The 12,909-nt window shown below is 35.5% G+C and overlaps 1 protein-coding gene across 2 annotated transcripts in view; it reads right to left on the bottom strand.

The window, feature by feature from the left end:
- ADGRD1 (adhesion G protein-coupled receptor D1) overlaps positions 1-12,909 on the bottom strand; it is a 157,650-nt gene that overhangs the window by 125,075 nt on the left and 19,666 nt on the right. For both annotated transcript variants that reach the window (XM_083803701.1, XM_083803702.1), the window contains 6 exons: positions 9,963-10,027; positions 8,852-9,007; positions 6,119-6,178; positions 4,734-4,851; positions 3,679-3,789; positions 1,927-2,002 (listed from right to left, as the gene is read on the bottom strand). In XM_083803701.1, coding sequence (XP_083659827.1) covers positions 1,927-2,002; positions 3,679-3,789; positions 4,734-4,851; positions 6,119-6,178; positions 8,852-9,007; positions 9,963-10,027 — 586 coding nt within the window. The remainder of the gene's footprint in view (positions 1-1,926; positions 2,003-3,678; positions 3,790-4,733; positions 4,852-6,118; positions 6,179-8,851; positions 9,008-9,962; positions 10,028-12,909) is intronic.

Here is a 12,909-nt window from a genome sequence, read left to right as displayed (position 1 = left end):
TTAATTTCTTTCTTTCATAATGAATCTAAACCGACTTCCCTCTTAGAAACTGCTGTTTTTATAGTCTGAAAATAGAAGTCATCTGGCTCTACAGCACAAAAGTTCCAAGAGTTTTGTTTTATTTTTACCCCACACATGCAAGAGAGGAAAAAAAAAAAAACACCACATAAAGCAGAAGAAAATGAACAGGCTTCAAATTACAGGTGTTCAAGTACCTCAGTGCTAGACAGAAGCTAAAAAAAATCTTCAAAACAAATTACTCTGAAAAAGCCTTTTTATTCTAGTAAAATGTAAGCAAGGAAGATATAATAGGACAGTACAAAAATAAAATCAAGAAGGAGGGAACTTGATACTTATTTTTAAAACATTATTTGGATACCTGGGGTTTGATTCCACAAAGGAAAAGTGCTAAGCTAGCATTCCCTGCATTGTTGGTTTTTAGAACACTTTTTGGGCAGATCTGCATTTAGACTTTTATAGACATGATTCCGTAGTGCAACATAAACTGCAAACAGTTCAAGTAATTATAGAAATACAGCTGTTTCTTCTCCAACAACTTTCTGTTTTTCTTTAACATTGCAGCAGGGACAGAGCCTTTATTCTTGGAAATGTGTGTTAAAAATACACGTGATTTAGTGAAACTTGTATAGGTCTCCAGGTCATCCTATTCCATAAAATTCACAGACCATGCACAAAGATGACGTAACTATTTCCCTACAACAGAACCCCAGCGGCTTTAGACTCTATGATGATGCATTAGAATGAGAAGTTTTGACATGTAGGGTCTTTACTCATGTTGTGTTCATCTTTGCTAAACTTTGACCTAAGTCAAGACTGTATTAATTTTCCATCTCTAAGGGGCTGAGAGTATAGCTAATTATCTTAATAAATTGCACTCTGAGCCTCCTAATGAAAAACCTAAGCTGTCATGAATTATTGCCTGTTTCTTCATGTCAGTAAGAAATATTGCGCAGTAATGACACAGTTTCTTTACAGCCACCTGCTAAGTGCCCTTTTTTTGAGAGAGAGCAGAGAAAACAACAGTTCAACTTGCTATTCGATTTTAAAATGCTATTTAGTAATAGTTGTGCCATTATCTCAGTGTGATCAATCTGGTCATAAACCAGGAATTCCCTGAAGTTCACAAATGATTTTTCATGACCTTTTGTGGATCTGTATGTCAAGAAAGGAAGGTAATCCCTGAAGTACATGACAGCTGAGATGCTGCATCTTGCCTTCTGCTGTCAGACGTAACATGATGAAAAGCCACAGAACAGAAAAGACTGAGACAAAGTGTAACCTAATCTACATACTTTAGTGTCGATCAAATAAAAACATGAAGTCATACTAGCTTAAAAGGAAAGTGTAATGATTTACACGAATGGCAGTTCTAAATTCCCCGGGGAACTGTCCAGCTAAGAGGTATATAGGTCTCCATTTACTTTATCTTATCTGCTAACGATTTCATTGGTGCCACATATAAAACAAAAGGTCTTTTAAGCATTGCCTGGTCTCCTGTCGTAAAATTATCTTATAGGTTCAGATTTTATCTGCAGAGGGATGTTATGTTTTCTTGTTTCATCTAAGTGCAAACTTTATCTTTGTGTGTCAGGAGAAAAGATGTAATTCGCCTTTTATAAAACAGATTAAAGTTATGAAATTCTAATACCAGATCTGATGAAAGGAAAAAGGAGACAAGGAAAGACAAACATGTCGCCATGAGAATCTATTTTACTACAGCATAAAACAAAACATCTAACATAAGGTTTAATCTCTCTCTAGTTAATGACTACATGTCCTCAATATTGCAGAATAAGGATTATGGTTCATAATTTATTTACAGTTGATAATGACATGACTGCTATAAAGGTATATTACTAACGTAATAAACAAGTTGTTACAGCATGGGAGATCTGAGATACTTACTTGGTATCCATAGGGTTGATCTTATGAAAGAAATAGTGCATGTTATGGTAAAATAGGCCGACAATGGTAATCCAAGCTGTGAAAAGAAAACAGGGGTTATTCCTTAGAGCAATTATTGTAAGCAAGAGAAACTTCTCTCCTAGACCTGAAATTCTGTGTCAATTAAGAGCCTTGACTGCTGCAAACTTCAACGTCTTTGCTTTAGCTGAATTCCGATTATTCTTTTAAATAAATGAAAAAGTATGAACAACTTGCAGTACAGCACAGGAGACATTAAGATAGAAGGATGCCTGCCCTATGCAACTGTACTTCCAGAATGAGTAAGTTGTTAATCAGTCATCATTTATAAAGCTCCTACAAGTCATTAGAAATGGCTGCATGACATACCAGAGTCAACATCTCGAAGCTACAGTAATCTCATGGCTACTTAACCACTACCTATATTGGCTGGCAATTTACAAAACTGAAACACAGGCAACCAGTTTCCGCTTCGGCTGCCTGCTTGTTGTCTTCATTCCAAGTATTTATGGGGTCTCTGGCATCTAAGTGAAGAGACAGATGTGTATTTTATAAGTGTCAGCCACACAGATGTCCTTTGTTATCCCTTTTGCTGGGTTCCAAGTATTTATAATGTCAACTCTAAGGTGGAATAATGAATGTTTAGGTTACTTCATTTGGACAGTGTTGCAGTGTGGCCTGAAGGTCAAACTTGTTCAGAAGTGAGTTTTAGAGATTTAACCCTTTTTCCAGCTAAAAGACTGGATCATTTTGGGATGTCAGCCATGATAATGCGCCGAAGAAAATAAAATAAGCATGATAAGAAGCTTTTTAAGGAAAAGAAAAAAGTTATCACATGCTATTTTTAGCATTACATAGTGGTTCGCAATTATAGTTATTCAAGCTTCAGAGCATTTCCAGTGAAGTCTCCAACTAGAGCCCCCTGCCAGTGCAAAGAAACAAAGCTGTCATCACAAAGCAGGTAGATAGTTCAGTAATTATTAGAGTATTTCCAACTGTAGGCTATCTGCAGCTAACTTTCCACTATATGAAACTTTCTTCAACAGAAGTGACTGAGGAAAGGTCTCTGGGTGTGTGAATTCTGTGGATTGTAGTTTATATAGTTTTATGTGGTTTAGGCCTCATTTTCAAAGATCTGAGAATCCAGGTAGATATCTTTAAAAACAGGTTCCTTCAATCTTTCAAGAATCTAAAATAATTGACTTTGAGATTTTAAAATCTTGACTAAAGCTTCTGATTTTTTCCAACTTTTGAGATAAGCAAGAATTTTAGCTTAGGTTTGGATACTGTTGCTTAAACCTATCATTTTATGGTTTAATTTTATAAAACATTTTAAGACTGATTTTTCATGGAGGTAGAAGTAATGCCTGATCTGATACCACAGAATTTCTTTAAAATTACCAGTTTGGATCACTAGATATAGTTTATTTAATGATGGTTTCTCCAATGTTAAAAGATGCCAGCATTAAATGTCTGCAGTATCTGTAGTCTAGGTGCATTATTTAAGTTGAATTAAAGTAATACAAAGTAATATTTAAGTAATATGAAGAACTCTACCACACTAATCATTCATTAATATGACAGAAGAATTGCTGCTGTCTTAGAGCCAGTATGATCAACAGCAATCAAATCCACTATTTAGAAAAGTAAGGCAAACCAAAAACTGTTTTCAAGAAAAACTTTTCCAATGTCCTGCTTACATGCTTCTGCTCCTTCCTTTAAATTTTTCCTTACCTTTTTCTTGAAAAGCTTCACTGGGAATGGAAATATAACTCTGTCCTCGAGACGGAAAGCGATAACGGGACAAATTCAGAGTCTGAGGATGCATTCTAGCCAAGGTGTAATCTGTGTGATAACCCAAACAAAAATATGATAAAATCAATAGCATTTACAACTTACTTGACTATGTAACTGTGCTTTTCCAGTAGCTATTACAAGTCTTGACTTTAAAACTCCAGTTGTTTGAAAAAAAATAGAATAAATTCCCTGAGTACAAAACTGCCTTTTCTACCCAAGTTCTTTATGAAGGGAAAGGCTGTACACAGTGTTAGTATACCATGGATCGCTTCAACCATGCTCAAATACTGAGCTTGACAGGACAAGAAAAACACACTCTTCCTTTGCCACTGACATTTGAAGGCATTATTTCAGACCTCCAGTGCAATGTTTGAGAATGCCAGTGTCCAAGACAGCTTAGGAAGCATGCATTCAGTGATTAATGGTACTGATGACTGCTCAAGTTATTTGCCCCCTTGCTCAGGTCTCAATGAAGCAGAGCAGAATGCCAGAACAGTTCAATTACCTTTGCTACCTGTAGCATCCTGAAACAGATGAAATTAGAGTGCTAGGATGCTAAACAGTAGTAAAAGAAAAAACATCCTGAAAGGTTTAAACTAGACCTGTCATTTGCAGTCTCTTGTTCCCAAATTAAAGTTTTGTAGTATCCATATATCTGCAAGTTCGAAGCAGTGCGTATGAGCTCTAGGTACAACTTTAATTGCCTACTAGTATAGTCTGTGCTCTACTATGCCTTTAATATAGTTTTATTGGATTAATTTAACAGAATTTGTATGATAACCCCTTCCTCAAATAACCTCAAGAAAGTTCAAGTACAGTCAGAGCTGATTACCTCTGGACTTTCTGCAACTGAAATGTTTTTTATTCAAAAGAAAAAATTTGCTTTGATTTCTTCTTTCACATTACCAAAGAAGCGGCTGCATGCACAGAAGTGTTTACAACACACACAGATAGTCCAGAGAGAGAGGGAGAACATTTCTGCTAAATCCTACCTGCCACAGATGATGTGCCCTCAACAGTTAGAGGTAATGTGTTCTCTTCCAGATTGCGTGTCATATGCACCATCACACTGTCAATAGTTTGAATTAAACTTCCAAATATGTGAGCAGTCTGAGGGAAGAAGAAAGAGAAGGCTCTACAACAGAAGAGACTGTGTTTCATAGCACAAAATGCCAAGGTGCCAATGCTAAATTCCTGTGTGACTCATTGTTTGACTGCCTAAAGTCAAATGTGACTTCTCCATAAACTTTTCCACATATAGTGGATTAAATGTTACATAAATTGATGCCTTCAGCGCCTGATCTTATAAAATACTATGTTTTATAGAGTGTCTCCAAAGGACTCTCTGCTCCCTTCAGCATTTGGCAGTCAATTATATTCAGGACTGAGCAAAACGATGTCAAGAACTGAACAGATTATTATGGCAATATATAAAGACCTGTATCAGACACTCATTGAAACATAATCTTACATACATTTATAGCCAGAACTTTCTTTCATCTTTATAAAAACATTCCCTAATATAAAGCTGTGTTTAAAGTGTTTATATGTCCCATGGAAAACAATCCTCAACACTAAAACTTGATGCATAAAACCTCAGAGTAAATGCATGTTTCAATGAAGAAACCTATTTGATTTGAGATCTACTCATACAAGAGATGACTAAGGATTTTAGGCTAAGAGCTTAAATCTATTAGACATCTATGAGATCTAAGATTTTTAGGATTCAATAAGACCCTAATTTATATTAGTAGCCTGTCCTCTTCTCTTGTTTTAAAAGATTTCTTTTACGAAACTTGAGATTCAAATAAAATTCTCAGCAAATTCCTGGATTCCTCATGCAAGTAGTTTTTCACACTCAAAGTTGGACAGGTGACTTGAAGAAAAAGATCACTGATACAAGTTGCTTTTCCCTATATCAGTTGTAACCTCTCTCAAAGTTTTACTTCTCTAATCTAGGTAAGCACCACTATATATTTCATGTATATTGAAAAAAGTCCATCTACAAAACAATACACAGTTATGAAAGTCCAGTGCTGAAAAGCCTATATTTAGGTCAGGATAGATTAAATACTGACTATTGACAATATCTGTTATTTTATAAATGCAGTTTTAGGTTATTTTATTCATTCTGAAATATGTGGAAACAGGAGCAGACACAGTTCCCCTACTGTAGCCCTGAAAAACACATTATAAAAGAAAATAACATAATTGTTTTGTCTGTGGATCTTTACTTCAAATATGGAAATGACATACAAGCAAATAAGTCATACTGCCAGCTGTAGCAGAAAGAATAATAGAGGTAACCAATTTCATTACTGTCTACGTGAAGTCATGCACCTGAATTAACCTACAAATCAAAGCCCATTTGTCTTACCTCAGGTATTTCGAGCCAGTTGGGCAACAGCAGAAAGTCTTCAATGGCTTTTAAAAATGCCTAAAAAGATTAAAGAATCAAATAATATAGCTTTGTTTTTCTTCAGTTACATCTTCTAGTAGGCATGCAAGGCACATCTCTGCTAGGATTTCCACAGGTTCATTTTAAGATGAAAAACCAATTTTCATTCAAGTCACAGAGTCACCCCCTACTGCAAATGTTCTCATCATGTTTTGAACGGTGATAGTTTAAATTAATAGTTTATTTATTAAAAGTAACATCGCTATGAAACTCCCTAAGTTCAATTGTTACACTACAGCTGCAGTGACAACACTACATCTTAGAGGAAAGAGAATTTATTCTCCTAGTTTATCTAAACTCACATGACATTACTACCTCTTCATCTAAGATTAGATATTTCAACAGCACTGCATATAAATCTGGGCCCCATCACCTGTTCTGTTTTATTATTATGTGCTTAACTTTTGCACATAGAGGTTATTTTTGAGGTCAAGATCGGTCACAGTGGGCACTGTTTTTCATGCCCAGCACAATACAGTCTCTGCCCTAATGAGTCTTGCTGACAAATAGGAGAAGGAAAGGAGACATTGAAAATGAAAAATAAAATTAAAAAAAAAAAAATGAAAGAAAAATCCACATTCCTGCTTAAACATCTCTGTTCAAACATCTTAAAACCCATCAGGAAGTATCTCTTTCCAGGCCACATCATCACTCCAAAATTACCCCCAAAAAGTAGGCACTGGGAAGGGAGGGAAAGCAGGAGGACTGGAACTGCTGGACAGAGCAGAATTATACCAGAATGCTAAGTAAGATTTGTCAGAAGTAACACATTATAAGAGTGTCAGTAATCAGACAGTTTATTGCATATCACTTAAATCAAATTTTCTTGTGCTATGAGGCATGTGACAACCAGTAGAGAGATAACTGTACAGAAAATAGCATGTGCGCTCCGTGCTTGTCTTTCAGGGAATTAGCTGCAGACAATACAAAGCCTAACCATCAATCAGGCAAGTGACAGAGTCTGTATGTACGATCAGGACTCTTGTGTTTATTTCCCAAAATAGCTTTGCTAAAGATAATCATGTCCCGTTTTTCTGTCTGCACATCACTTTCATGGCACACAAAGCAGCAGATAGCATGAATGAACAACCAAATGGCAACTGAAATGATGTGGGAAACAGGTACAATATATGACAGGATGATGTTCCATTTTCGAATTAGAGCCCACATAAAATTTTCAGTGAAACAAAGGAAACAATGTATCAGAGCTTTTTAGAATGGTTTTTGCTCCGTATTAAAATGTGATCCACAAAATCCAAGCTTTACAGTTTGCAAATGCTAAGCCTTTAACACAAACTATCAAATGCTGCCCATGTATTTTTCAGAAGCATTTATTTATATTTTTTTTCAGAATAAATAATCTGTGTCACCCCGGTATTACCCACAGGCTTAAAGAGACAATCACTGGTGAGGCCAGAGCTGATTACTGTAATAATAGCTTTCTAGCCTGCTGAAATCAGGGAATTAGCTGTCCATCGTTTTACAGAAGGCCAACTTTATGTTATCAGAAAGTGACCCCCTTGTCTGCAGTTCAGACTGCAGAAAACGCTTTTTCTTTTCTTTTCTTTTTTTTTTTTTTTTTTGTTGGGGAGAGAAAGGAGAGGGAGAGAGGAGGGGTGGTGGGCTGGTATTAGCCTCAACAAATAACATTCACTGAGGTAAGCTTTAGACCTTATATTGCCATGAACCAGTTTTCAGATCTGTGATATGACTACACAGAAGTCCTGGCTGTGACTGGATCCCTGGTGCAAAATAAAGCCATTAACTGAAAAATGCTGAAGATACCTACACCACGAAGAGGCCTTCTCCCATAGCTTTCCACCTCCGGTATAGAACTGGCAGAGAGGGACACGTGCCTCTGCCCTGCTGTTTCAGAGTCCAGCAAGAGTGATGCATGACTTTACAAAAGGAGGACAGGCACAACTTACCCTCTGCTTGCTCACTACAGGAAAGATAAAAGCTTTTAAAGAGAAAATAAAAGTTGGGCAGACAGCAGTAACTGATAATATTTTAACCTTCCAGTACAAGTATGGATCTGAAATATTAAGTTGTAAGCATACGCTTGGGTGGTTACCCTGCACCAGACTGTGATGCAGCCACATCTAGAGTGCTCCCGGAACCGAAGTTTTTTAATGGCAATGGTTTGCCATTAGTTCAACCATGCCTCCATTTTGCTGCTGTCACTACTTGGATTACGGTGTCTTTATGCCTTGTGCCTGACAGGAGACTGTCATACTCAGCTGCATTTTGAATCATCAGGGCTGTGCAGAGAAATGCTGATTTATTTATTTTTTCCCCAGAATTATATATTATTAATTGAATACACTTATAGTTGAAAAAAAAAATCAATCAGAAATTATTTTCTCCTTCTATGTTTTCTGCTTAACTAATAATTTTAATGTGCAGTCATAGTTACAAATATTTATAAGAATTAAGTATTATGTAAGGTCCTCAAGAACTAATTTGTTTTAGTGACCTTTGAACCTTTTCTTTGGTTGAAGCTTGCTGTTTGCTACTCCCTAAATAGCCACTGCTTTTTTCATATGTATTTTCTGCAATCAGCAAAAACTTTCAAAGTTGCATTCTATATTCTAGCTCCTGAAGAAATTTCAGTGTTATCTGGCTCTACACACAGATTTAAAAGAAGTTTACCTCTGTCAGGCTTAGAGCAGTATTTTCTGACAAGGATTTGTTGGGCAAGCTGAATGACACATTTTCCAGGTAGTCCAGCATGCTGTTGGGGGAGCGAAAGTTCCCTCTCTCCTTAGTCAGATTAGTTATGATGGGATGATAGGCATTTGTAGACAGCTGAGGGAGAGAGATAAAACCATCAGAACTTATTCCAAACAGCAGACATTACTTATGGTGTTAGCCCAAAAGGGAGCTAAAGGACAGTTTTTAGTTCTCCTGGAATCACTAGTATTTCCGAGCAGCGCAACCTCAAGACTTATTGTAAGCATTTCTCTGGCCATAAAGCCTAAGCGGAACAGTTCACTTCCCAACCCGTAACATAGAGCCCAGTATCACTGGGTGTGAAAGGTTTTTCTTTACTGTTTCTGTATTGTTGCTTTTTGTTTGTTTTCCTGTAGTCTGAGGCTTAGCAAACTGCTGTGATTACACACAGGAGGCTACGTAAACTAAGGGAAAAAGGAAAGCACATGAACGGATAGACAGAAGAGTCAGAATATACATGCACAGCTTCATTTGTTCATTAGCAACTCAGGTCCTATCTGATACGGTTTCTGTGAACAAGAAGAAAACTAATAGAAATTTGACATTTCAGATCGCAAGAAAGTAAAAATACCCTGGAACAACCAATTGCATGTAGTCTTACTACAGCTAATTGTATAGAGACTGCATATGATAAATAAGTTTTGTTTAAATCTTTTTCATTAAGCACGTTGTAAAGAAATGGAAACTCGCTTTGTTATTGTGGTGGGCAATTTCTTCTAATTTTTAGAGGAAATAAGAAAAGTTATCTAAACTTTTTTGAATTTGCTCTTTCTTCAGAACTCAGTGAAATACTTCAGAAGTTTCTACTTTTTTTTTTTTAGTACAGAAATTATTTTTATTTAACAGTGAATTCCCATTATCTGTCCTACAATTAAGGAGAGTTCTCCCATCTTCCAATAGTGGCTGCAAATGCTAACAATGTACTAAAATAAGTGCCATTAATGAAAATAGTAAAATGGAGAGGATCTGTAATTCTGTAATATGTAACAAATTCTAATACTATAGAAAAGAGTTACGTGGACTGTCCTACCAAAGGTTTTGCAGTAGTTGTCATCATAGACCACGGAAGTGTTGAAGAAAGCAAAACTTGCACACCTAGGGAAAATACATACAGAAATGAGTTTAAAAATGTGTATGTATGTATGTATATATATATTCCCACTGCAGTTTCAAGCAGTTCTAACTTAAAGCATTATATTTGCTGTTCTGTGCAGTTTATTTATTTACAGCACTAGAGCTACATAGTCTTGTTTAAACAGTTTCATGTACTGTTTCTCTCATCAATTTTATATCCACATCTTTATACAGATAAGAATGTAATTTAGTCTAATTCTTAAACACTTAAAATTAAATCTTTCTTTGCGAACAGGAAGTTTCAAGTGTTTTATCTCAATTTAAAAAAAAAAAAAAGACAACTGAAAGATTAAAACTTTGTCATCCATCTTTCTTCTCTAGTTCCTCTCCCACCGCTATGGCAAAGTATTTAGGGGCTAAAAAATCCAAAAAATTTGCTATGTCTTATCAGGACTAAATAGCAATCTGTAGGCACTTCTGACAAGTTCATATATCCCCTTGCTGTATTATGTGTATATGATAAATTCTTTAGAAAAGGGACTAGGAAGACTCAGACATCAGAAAAAAATGAGACTCAAGCATCAGCTATGGTGCCCAGATAGATGCTAATTTGTTTAAATAATTATTTATATCTTGAATATAAAGTGCTTGAGTGTCAAATAAAATCATGCACATACAGACAAGTTCAGAAAGACTTCTGCATAAAAAAAAAAAGAAATCAGTGAGAAAAAATGAAAGCCAAATATTTCCATCGCTTTCATTAAAACAGAGGTATCAGTCAAATAAAAGAACAAGAGTGGTAAAAATGGTAGCATATTAAACCTAATGTGGCATTTTAGTTTTCCACAAAAAAATAAAAAAATAATAAAATAACAAGGGTCAAGGAGTCAAAACAGTTTTCAGTAGTAATAGAAGAAAATTGTGGATAATGTCTCTATCACGTGTTTTTAAGTTGATCTGAAGTCACAGCAAGGTTGCTGTTAATCAGATGGGCTTAACTGATGAATATCCCCTTAGCACCCCTTAGCATTATACCCACTGAAAATTACCATATAAGCATGTCATAAATGATTTGTTGAGACAGAAAGAATAAACTCATTTTGGGATGGTTTCCAGCTACTCCATTTTAAAAATATTGATTCCTTTCTGTGCAAGGGGATTTATGGGTCATTTGTGATAGAGAAATAAAATTTTCTTCTAATCTATGTCTTCCCAAGAATTTATGTTTGCCCAGGAGTATGGTATTTCAGCACAATCAAACAGCAGCAGCATATATTGGACACATTATTTTCATGGATCCACATGTAACATGATTATTCATTCTGTTAAGGAACAGGCTGTCCTATTAAGTTTCTTATGTTAGACAACGTTAGCTCAGCTTCATCCCTGCTTTAAGTTCTACAAGGTCGATAGATACCAAGGTTTGGTTTACTGTGTTGATTTGTATCGTAATATCCATTACTTCCTCTGAGAGTGCCCTAGCTTCATAGTTAATTCAAATTGGAAATTAAACCAAAAAAAATCTAATCAGTCCACTGTTTTGAGAGAAACAGCAAAAAGTCAGTACTATTAGAGTACAAAAAAAAAAATTAAACTCATCAAGCTTTTCTTTCAATTTAGATGTAAGAAATTTTAAGTTTTTCACTGAAAACTCACAGTTCTTCATGACCCTGAAGACCTTTGAACCAAGGTTTAGAAATAAAAATAAAAATGCAAATTGTGTTGAACTCGTAGAACAGCAGGAACATTTCAATGTAGAAATCAGGGAGTCTGCTATGTAGCTTTCCAAAAATCAACAAGAATGGAGAGGAAGAGTACTATAAAATTCTGCATTGCATTCCAAAAATTTAGACTTCAGAAGAATCAAAGGGACAAACTGTTACTGCGGTCTTAGAAAGTTTAGTTATTAGCATTAACAAAAGCAACTATATATTCTGAACTATATTCAGTAAGACTGAACTGCCCTTTTCCAAAGTGAAATATAGAGGAATGGAAACTTACATCCAGAACAGCATTTGCATTCCTGGAAAGACCTTTCTGTGATGCCTTCATTATTTTTTAGAGTGAAGGTAGGATTTTCAACATAGAATAAAAAATTTATACTTTCCCATATCAGATAAATTCTCTCCGAATGTTTGAAGACATTCATAAGAATCACATTGTAAAACAAAAAAACTTGATTTCTATCATTTGTGTTGCAAAGCAAATAGGCTGCTTCATTACATATTAAATGAAGGGTTTCCTTTTCAGTGGTTTCAATTCTACTTAAACTACTTATATTTTTCTAATACATTTTGTATTTAATTTGATCGCTATAATCAAACCTGGATGTTACAAATGCATTCATTCTTATTTCCAGGTTTGCATCAGCTGTGTTATTCAGAGTTTTCATTGTGAAAATGTTTCCCATGTGCTTAAAAGCACAAGAGTGATGGGTATAACTGCTTTAGCTCTCAGTAACCCAGTAAGAATAAGTGAAAGCAGGGAAACTGCCAGTGAAGACAAATGTTCCAGATGCCCCGTAGCTTTATTACTCAGATAGATGTTTTCTAATTGTTACTCACACTCAAACACTTAAGAGCAACAGCCTTTCTTGTACTGAAAAGTTTATAATAAATATCCATAGCATGCCTGACAGATTACTGGCCACTGTCTTCTAAATCTTTGTTCAAATCCTGATTTTCTTCTGTGTGTATTATGTTTCAACTGATTTCTTTCTTTTCAGTTCACAAATACACATTAGTTATTAAATCTTTATTGCTTCAGGAACTGGTGGGATAAGCATTGTTATCCACATCTGCTGGAATCACTAAGTGACTTGCCTCTAAAGTTACACAATAACCAGAGTGTTAGAAAACTGTGGTTGATATTTCTTAATACTGTTCTGCCTCAAGTCTAATTAT

Source organism: Anser anser (assembly GCF_964211835.1).
Source record: "Anser anser genome assembly, chromosome: 18".
Lineage (NCBI taxonomy): Eukaryota > Metazoa > Chordata > Aves > Anseriformes > Anatidae > Anser > Anser anser.
Note: the sequence above shows the minus strand (reverse complement) of the source record. Positions and strands in the feature narration are given on the sequence as shown.